Source organism: Monopterus albus, unplaced genomic scaffold (assembly GCF_001952655.1).
Source record: "Monopterus albus unplaced genomic scaffold, M_albus_1.0 scaffold58.1, whole genome shotgun sequence".
NCBI lineage: Eukaryota > Metazoa > Chordata > Actinopteri > Synbranchiformes > Synbranchidae > Monopterus > Monopterus albus.
Window position 1 is genome coordinate 1,751,333 of NW_018127938.1, and position 10,132 is coordinate 1,761,464.

General features: G+C 41.0%; 1 protein-coding gene across 8 annotated transcripts in view; it reads left to right on the plus strand.

Annotated features, from left to right (window-relative positions):
- Positions 1 to 115: 115 nt before the first annotated feature.
- dnajc6 (DnaJ (Hsp40) homolog, subfamily C, member 6) overlaps positions 116 to 10,132 on the plus strand; it is a 28,859-nt gene continuing 18,842 nt past the window's right edge. For 4 of the 8 annotated variants that reach the window (XM_020602744.1, XM_020602745.1, XM_020602748.1 and 1 more), the window contains exons 1-2: positions 4,984 to 5,435; positions 9,619 to 9,754. In XM_020602744.1, the coding sequence (XP_020458400.1) occupies positions 5,237 to 5,435; positions 9,619 to 9,754 (335 nt within the window). In that variant the 5' untranslated portion in view covers positions 4,984 to 5,236. Of the gene's footprint in view, positions 1,578 to 4,983; positions 5,436 to 9,618; positions 9,755 to 10,132 lie in introns of those variants that run through there. The other 4 variants (XM_020602750.1, XM_020602751.1, XM_020602749.1 and 1 more) reach the window with 4 other exon arrangements.

The window sequence follows — 10,132 nt, forward strand, 5'->3', positions numbered from 1 at the left end:
GCGGCGCTCTTATCTAGAAATCTGGACGAGTTTGTTTTACAACCTAAATTATGACAACCCAGAGTTGAGTCCAGGATGCAGGGTCACAGTCTTACACGCCTCTCTGCTGTGTGTGTGTTGTGTAACATGATTTTTTTTCTTCTTCCCAGTTTTATAACATGCTGTTCAAGCATGATACATATCAAGCGAAATAAAACTATTTTCTCATGGCTGCTTGTGAGCAGTTGACATGCAACACACTGTATACTGTACATCCATACACATGTTCAGATGATTATTTTGGTGTGACTGCCAGGCATGTTTTGTTTTTTTTGTTTTTTTTAATCTATATTTCTTGGTCCAATGGGGCAGCCAAACAATATGCTTAGCAAAATGTATTTGTATTCTAAATGATTGTTTTTAGATGTGGTGTTTGGATTTTTAGAGCTGGTCTGTCTGATTGACTGACTGTCATATTTGTATAACTCTGGATATTTACTGTAACATATGGACATGCCAGCCCTTTTCTTTGTCCAGAAAATATCAAAATAATGGGAAAACTTTGCTCCTCCCTTTTTTGCTGCTTGATCTTTCAAATCATGTGAGGAAAAACAGGAAGCAGCAGGAGGGGTGTGCAAACTGGCACTTCACATAACAGCTGTGCTGTATTCTCCCTGAGGACGTGCATACAGTATACGTGCATGCAGGCACATACTGCAGGAATCCTACCTGTAGCTTCCTTTCTTGTCTAATCCTCTCAGATCTCCAAATAAACTTTATATGCATTAGAACTTGGGTGGAACTCCTGCACCAATCTCATGGATTATCTTATTTTGTGTTTACATTGGACATAAGGTGCAGCATTGTTTGTGGATTTAGGTGAGAGACCGTATTTTCAACTGTGTAAGGACTATTATTACAGTGTGTCCAAAAGTTGAAATACAGCACAGCTGCACCTCAAAATGTAATTGTCGTCGTATGGGGACCTCTGCTGTAGGAAAGTGGTGCTCAGTCATGTTGTGACCTCGAAAATTACGCTGTTTTAACGGTAGTTTTAATCTCCATCGTAATTCTTGTGGTGCAGATCCCCGGTATTGACTTCCCAATTACCGCAGCTCTCGTTTGTGAAAAGAGATTCCCTGCATTAAACTGAGGACAATATAGTTAATCCGTTTCTGAAATCCATTCCAGGGTTTACCAGGTTGGCTCAGCGGCAGGACGCGCTGAGCAGCGCAGTATCTGCTGTGCGGATACACGAACACCCACACCACCTGGCGTTGCTTTGCTTACACTTATCCACATCTTCTACAGATCTACCAATCGCCATCGCGGGACCTTGTTTGTTGCCCATATGCCAAAATGTGATTATATGATGATGCCGTAGCCTGGAGGTGCGCTTACTAACAGGTAAACTAGTGGCTACCGACAAATTCCTCTAGGAGAGTGTGCATCATAGGACGTTTAACGCTTTGACCTTTGACTGATAGCGAATAACAAATCAAAGGTCGGTGGCTGGGAGCGGACCCGGGGTTCAAAGCGCATCTCCACCACGGCACAAGACGGCGCTCCCGGGAGAATGGTAGAAAGCGCTCTGAAAGGTAAAGTTGTCTGCAGGGGTGATCATATTTATTTGATGTGCTTCAGGGCACATGTTTTATGGGCTGTCTTATCTCGGTTGGGAAGAGCAGTGCATCATTATCTCTGTGTGGACGTTACATAATATGAGGCTACCACTTCCACCCATAGTGCATCTGTGCTCGATGGACAGACAGATTACCATCATTAAGCACTTGTTCCACCGGAAATAGCCTCCTCCATTTGTTCTCACAGAGGAGACAAATTCATCTAAAATCACAAACTTGTCTGTGAGTTCTGGGCCTATTCGTGCGCACAAGAGAATCATGAATGACATCATTTGGGTTATTTTTATCACGGGTGTTTTTTTATTATTATTATTATTATTCTAGGCTAGACGAGACGTTGAGATGATTGCTGACACAATTTATCGGTTCACCATGAGAGTCGTTGCTAATTTTGCTTTATTGTAATGGTTTTTTAAAAAGCATGAATGAGTCTGAAGGTTGCCACTTGGATTTCTGATGGATTTTTCTCTCAGCTGATGATTTCGGTAAAGGCATTTCCGGACACGGTTTATAGGCCAAATTTCAAGTAGCCATGTATTAAAAGTAAACAAAATAAACCCAAATTATCACGTTATAATTAACTGTGAGTTTCTTTCTATCTTCATCATCAGTATTATCATAACCACCATCCTCATCATCCAGGGCTGGCGCTGTGTTGTGAGGCCAGCGCCTATGTTGTGTTGTCCAATAGCGCGCCGCCACGTCACCACCAGCGTCTCTCACATCACGTGAGCAACCTACCGCAGCTTGGTTTCATGTTGTGATCATTACAGAGTCACATTTAAGGGTTAGCGCATTCAAAACAGAAACAACCTATTTAATAGACATTATTTTACTGTTAAAAATATAGAAAGTAGTGTTTGTAATGCTTCTGTTTAGGGTGCAGTAATAGCAGCAGGTGTATTGGGGGTGTAAGACTTTTTATTGGTTAAGGGTAAGGACTTAGAATGAGTAAACAGGTAGGAAATATGTTTTGCTCAACGGGATTTCAACAGGATAGAGACTGTCTGTGAAAACTGTAATCCCCTAGTTTCCTAAAGCAGGCCACCTGCCAGCTCAGAGTTAGTGGAAAACCAGGGCAGTGTGGATGCCATTGTAGTTCTACCACACAGGACAATAATCCTTTGATTGCAGGATCTAAAGTCTTACAGACTCAGCCACAGATTCAAGTTTTGTCACGTCCTACAGCTGATCCAGCAGATTCCTGGGTTCTCTTTAACTGCTATGAGGGTAATAATTAATCTTTTTACTGATGGTAAAACCAATGAAAATAGTGGAACGGCTTCTTTTAAGATATGAGGCCATAGTCAGTGAAACATTACAGCAGTGCCAAAAAGCAGTTAAAACTGCACTGCGCAGTACATTTAAAGGTAAAATAAAAGATGTAAATGAAAGTCATAAAGTATCTTCCAGTGTAATGCCAAACCCTCAATGTCCCATATCCAGTGTGCATGTGGATCTGTTATATGATACCTACAAATGTTGTTTCAGTTCATTTATTTTTCTTTTTATGTAAAGCCTACAATGTTGCTTAAGTTGAAGAATATATTTTGTAATATTTGTTTTTAGTTATACAACAAATAACTATCGAATTACTGTTAAAATCAGATGACCATTTTGTAAATTAATAAAAAAAATTGTCTAAAAATGTGAAGAGGCATTTCAGATCTATTAACCTTTTTGGTTTTGATTGGGCTTGTCATGACTTGTGTGTAGGAGTAAATCTGTGATGTTTCATTGACATGGCACAGACTGTGATGCCTGTGCTGCACCTACTGCATCCTAGTCATGTACAATCACGAAGGCACCATTGGCAAGCGCAGTTAGAACCAAGACAGGAAGCTCCATTGCAACAATGCAGCGGCAGCACATGGCATCCGGTTACGACTGGGGTATCGTTCCTCCCTTCTGGACATTCCGTTCCCGCTGTGCTTTGAGTCCCAGGCTGCTCTCAGAAAAGAGTTTCCCAGGCTCATGTCCTCTTTTCAGAACCATGCAGGGTTTCTGTTGCCAGGGGGCAAAGCCAAGGAAGGAAGCATGCCATCACTGTTTTGTCCTGCATACACTCATGGTTATAACATAACACAAAATTTTGAGCAAAAAATGACATGCTTGGAGCTAGTATTGTTTCATGAATTTGAATGGCATTGCAATAAACAAACAAACAAATAAATAAATAAATCTAAGCATGCTATTAGTCAAATAGAGACTGATAAAATTTCCATGTGATGCACATGTGCAGTTAGTTTCCTTTTTCTGATGATGTATGGTGCTGCTGTCAATGCTAACTACAGTACAAGACCTCTTAGTTTTAAGGCCAGGGGTCCTCTTCCATTTTTAGTGCAGAACTCAAAGGAGAAACCTGCTCTGTTATAGGCTGTGACTTATAATTTTCTCCTTATTTATACCCAAAGAAGCAGGTCATAGAGTAGCAGCAGGAAGAGCTACCTACATTTTTATAATCTTTCCACCCTGGCACTGTTATTCTTAACATAATTTAAACTATTATTGACTGTGCCTCTTGTCCATGTTCGCTCATTGTTATTGCATATGATGGCATAACTGTCATATCTTGCATTAAAGTGCAGTAGTCCTTTTGGTCTACATTAGAAATTAAATAAGTTGTTGATTTGACTGACAGAAATTTAAATTGTAGCTACACTGATTATGGATGGTCATCAGAGTCAGTTTCAAAGCTTAATACCAAATATTGTTGGTATAGTTTTGGGGGTTTGATTCTTTGGTTTAACAAAATGAGCAGTTAAAAGGCATCTGGGACATCAATGACAGTGATGGGAATACTTCGCAATTTCCTGACATGTTATGGACAAATCAATGAATCAAGAAAACAATCAACTGATAAACTAGTTAATTCTTAAAATGGCCTAATCGATGCAGGTAATACTCAGGGGGAAAACTAATAAGATGCAGGGTGCAACACCTGCCCTACACAGGGTAATTACAATTGACTAGAAATACAATGAAACCTTTAGAAGGGAAATCCTCCACAAAACTGGGATGCCACAAATTTTATATAGGAGTATTTGAGCAAGTTAGAGACAACTATAATATTTCTATTTCATGCTGGATTTATATGTTATTTCTGCTCTTTTGAGTGTGTCTGTGGCGCTATAGTCTAGAGCACACTAACACGTTCTTAAAATAATTTACTGACATTTTTGAGATAATATTTATAGTGAAGCCTTTCTTTTTGTGTGTGTGTGTGTGTGTGTGTGTGTGTGTGTGTGTGTGTGTGTGAGAAATAACCCTATATGTCTGTAGGCATATTCGTACGTGAAGAATAGCTGTACCAATAACAACAGAGACCGGTCTGTTGGGGTGGATTTCCCATGTTCAGTCGGGGACTACAGCAGCGTCGTAGTAAAATGCGGTGCTGAGAAAAAGAGGAGGCGAGAGAGAGAGGGAGGGAGAGAGAGGGCAGAATATTTTTCTTCACAGAAAGCAGAGGAGACCGGTCGTCCTCTCCTCGGACATGTAGTGCACCCAGCAGCAGCAGTAGCAGCAGCAGCTGTGGGTGCTGGCGACGGTGCGGCGTAGGCTACCACGTCGGAGGGGCTTCTTTTATCTTTAATTTCTCTTTTGGTCATTCGGTAATGAGCTTGCTGGGGGCCTACAAGAAAAAGACCAGTTACGATGGCTATGAATCTTTGCAGTTGGTCGATAGCGGCGGAGATAGCTTCGGTATCGGCAGAGGGAGCAGCGGCGGCAGTGCACTCGGCGGCTCCATAGCGGCTACCATTGGACCGAAGGCAGGCCTGCTGAGAGAGGACTGCAGCACCATGGACAGCTCAGGTAAGAGGCTGTCGATACCGACTGTGCGATAGCGTGGAGAGAGCTGGAGTCAAATGTGCTAACTTTACACAGTATAATCGCGGCCTATAACTGGATTCTCGGACTGGCAGGGGACAACATGGCTGGTGAAAGTATAGGAGGATGTTATGCACCTCCTGGAATCCTCTGAAGAGCTCCCTGTGGTTCCCAGACCCGACCTTGATGGAACCGCTTGGTTATTGCATGTGAAATAAAGATGAAGATATGTCCTACTGCCATTCGCCTTGGGCAAAATAGTGTAAATCTTCTGTTGTTTTTACATGATACAGTCTACTCTAATCCTATATATCCTCCTATAGGGAAACCATTAAAAATGCATTTGACATACAGTTAAGAGTAGCCTTAAATGTGATTTAGATATGTAAAGTGTCCAGAAGTAGTATGTAGACATCAATTTTTGCGAATTTTGAATGTTTATAATTTTGCACAAATACTGTATGTTAAAATACGATATCTTACAAACTCATCTTCCAGTTTACATTGAGCGATATCTGATATAACCACATGAATGGCCTGTTATCGTTTTCATGTGAAATGTCACCAACTGTACTAGTAATCATATAGTTAAGAGTTAAGACACTATGTCCTGCTTTGATTTCAGACAGCAGAAGCACAACATTTTGAGTTTAAAAGTCATCAGGCCATGAATGATGGATTATTAGCCTAATGTATCCAATTAAAATAATAAAGGCACATGCTATAATCCATCTGTTTATCATTAATCTGATGACAAATTCCTCTCATACTCTATTGAACCCAGTCATAATAACTGATTTTTTTTGGCACTTTATTTTCACTGTGAGCAATTCAGTTCTGTAAAAGAGCAAAATAAAGTTTGTATGACATTTGGTAATGCCACTGTAACCATTACTGCTGGCAGTGCTACTACAAAAACTACAGCTGTAACTGTACCTACTATTAATGCTTAGTTTTATGTATCATGCCATGTCATGACAAACATTTGGTCACTATGGGATTACAAGTCATCATTATTTCTCAAAATACACCAAAAAATGAAGACGTATGTACTTATACATAAAATGACATCTTTAGGGAACTTTTGAAATGAATTCTTCATTAATTAACAGAAGGAAGAACTCCCAGGCTTTCTCTAAGTAACAAATTTAAATGTTTCATATGTGAACAGTCTTGCCCCGTTTCCAGGAAAAGGACAATAGCCTGGAATAAAATTACTACTACTACAGCTTTTCACTAATATTGATTAATACATGCTTACTTTCTGGGTTTCAGTGGATAGTGGTTAACTATTCCAGGCTTGGCCTGTCTTTGCTTTGTGTTCACCTCACTGCAGAGATCCGTGGAGTCAGCCGGCCTCCAGGGGTTCACGTTTGTGTGAAACAAAAGGAGCTGGATGGAGAGGGTGGGAGGGTCAATGAGGGAAGGGGATTGGGGGTCAGCGATTGGGGCGGTGGATGCTCCACTGTCATTTGTCTTTCGAGCCTGCTAGGCCTTATGGATTGTCTTTTTGATGTTTGTGTGTTCCTGTCTCTGTCCATGCATTTAGGTATCCTTTTGCTCCATCCATAAAAAATCTGATTTTGAGGGATAAGGATTGATACTCTGGAAGGAGGGAGACGCAATCAAATAAGGCATTGATCTTTCTGGCAAAGCTTAGATCTCCCCATGCTGTTAAGTCCCACGTTCTTGTTTTGTGAGTGGCTGGTGTCTCTCTGCGGCTGTATTACCTTATAGAGTTTGTATCAGAGCCTCCACTGGTGTCTGTATTAGCTGGGTTTGTCACTGTAGCTGGCTCACCAGCCTGCACACTCCCACATCCATCTGGGTACAGACACAGAGGCACGTAGCCTGGCTAACAGACCACCAGAGAAACAAGCAGGCAGATTCAGACAGACATGCAGAGAAACAGATACAATATAGCCAGAAAAACATTGACCAAAGGTCACATTATAACACAAGTAGAAAAGTAGTCATTGTTCAGTTACTTTCGATATTTAACTGTCAGTTTGCACCTAAACCTTGTCACAACTTTTATTCATGTGCCATGCTTCGTGCAGCCTGTAGTAACTTACTTAGGATTCAAAGCAGTGTGGTACTCCTTTGGCTAAGCTGTGTAGATGATTAGTCATACACCACTTGTCTCATCAGCAGCATCTATAATTAAGCAGAACAAAGTCCGGGTTGACACAGCACTCTTTCAGGTCCAAGACAAAACAAGGCCCAGCACAGTGTAGAAGCAGGACATCGAGTGCGGTGTGTTTGTGGTGTCAAGCTTGATACTGAGTGAGACAAGGTTTGGGGCTACAGGAAGAAGGTCGCATCCAGACAACCCACTGCCTTTTCTTTTCCTCTTCCCCTCTTCTTTTCCCCACTCTTTGTTTCTATTGGCCAACACAGTGAAAGTGACAGGAGGTGACTGAGGAGGAAGACTGGTTAAGCTATTGGTCTGGCCCTGTTTTTGTGGAGCGTGTTTGTTCCCTCATCATCACAGCGGCCTTGCTGCCTGTGTGGGTATCAAACAGCCTAGTTAAGTAGTCTAGCGAGCAAGACCATGCTTATTTCAAACACATCTGGTGAAGGAGAGCAGGATGAAGTGAGCAAGACAAGGGAAGAAGGAGGAGTGGAGAGATCAATAATAGACATGAAAAGACAAAGAGATACAAAGAATTAAAGAGTTTAAAGCTGTTGCCAGCATTTCTCCCCTGGAGAGATTTTCTCAGAGACAGTGTTTGTATGTTTGTAATGTCTCTGTCGGTATGTGAACGCATGAAGCTTGAAAGTCTGCTGCTTAAAACAGTATCTCTTCACTGAAGCACAAATGTTATCAAGAAAAAGAAAAAGTGACAAATCTCAGAGGATTTTCTTAAGTGAAAAAATGTTACTGTGAGGACTGTGACCGAGGTAACTGTCAGAGCTGTAAGTGAAGAGATAATGGGGGTGAGAATGAACTTTGAAATATGAATAATTTCTGCTGAATTCAGTTTTAAAATTAACCATTCCTTATATGTGTGGGCATGAAACAGATTTTAACCCACCCTGTACCCACATGTGTAAGACATCTCTCTAACCTACATTTCAGTTATTTCTTACATATGAAGAAAAACTAATCTGAGAGTATATACGGTATATATCAGGCCGATATCAGAATAAGTCACAGCAGCCCACCAGCATAAAGCAAAAATGGCCTTTAACAACCACTCAACTATTCCTATTAGGTTTTGTCTTAAGTGGCAGCAACATCACACAAATTGCAGCCAACTATCAGAAAATGACTGAATAGTATCTCATCATAATGAGCCATCTGCCTTCCCCAGTAATGGACAGACGACACTAATCCCACCTGAGCCAATAGCTGTTTACAACAAAACAGTTCCAGCCCAACCCAAAACCTAATACTTTTTTGGGACTTGCTGTCGTCTTCACACTGAGAACCACTGCTTCAACCAGAGCCAGTTGATCTATGTCAGATGAGAATCTAAAGAAAGGCAGAGCACAGCAGGGAATGTACCGTACTGATTGACTGTGCGTCTTTCCCACAGTGGGTTCCCGTGGACAAGAATACAAGAAGTTTTGATTAACTCGTGCTTAAAAGAGACTAGCTGAAAATGCAGAAAATCCCTGTTATGAGTGATTTGCTGCTGCATCATGTTTAATGCCCATAGATTAGTCAGCACTGCCAATTCACATCTCAAGAGATGCCACTGTGGTTGCTGCTGTATGTACAGTGTATGAAACGGGGCCACAGAGAACGAGGGAGGGAGAGAAAATCTCGCATCGTCAGGGGATGCTGACTCAGATATGACACCTGTGTCTCTTCCAACACTTGCTTACTCTTTTCAGTGCACACGCACGTACACACATACAGCAGTACACAGCTCCAGATGGTATACATTTTATTTAGTGTGTCTCTGTGCCCTATCCCATCATCTTATGTTTACTTGGTGAAATGTCTAGTGATTCATACTGCACATCCATCACTGAAGCCACATTGACTTTAGAACTGAAGGATCTCATTTATTCAATAGAAATTGTGTAACTCCTGAAAAGACATCATCTGCATTAAAAACAGCAGTTATTTCTGTTATTGTCTGCATCCTGTGTTTCCGTGCATGCATGTTTGCGGTCTTGTTCTGCGCTGATTCTGACTGAGTGGTATTCTCTCCAGATATGGATGCTGGCTATGGTGGAGGGCTGTTGGATATGGTGAAGGGAGGAGCCGGGAAATTCTTCAGCAACTTTAAGGACAACCTGAAGGACACTCTGAAAGACACTTCCACCAAGGTCATGCATCAAGTTGCCACGTAAGTGACCACTATGGTCATTATATCTGTACTGTAGCAACTGCACACCCCCCACTGCCAACTACATATTCTGTTGCACTGCAATTACAATAACAATCTAATAAAGGACAGATCAAAGAAGGAGGAAGAAAAATATGTTATATAAGAACAAATTAATTGAGATTTTGAGGAGATGTAAGAAACTATATTACTCTAAAGTATTAGAGGATAATAAAAATAATATGAGAGGTACTTGGAATATATTAAATAAATTGATTAGAAACAGTTCCAGCAAGAGTAACTACCCTCAATATTTTATGGATAATGATACACCGGTTAATAGATTGGAGGATGTAGTAGATAAGTTTAATAGGTTCTTTGTGAATGTTGGTCCTGGTT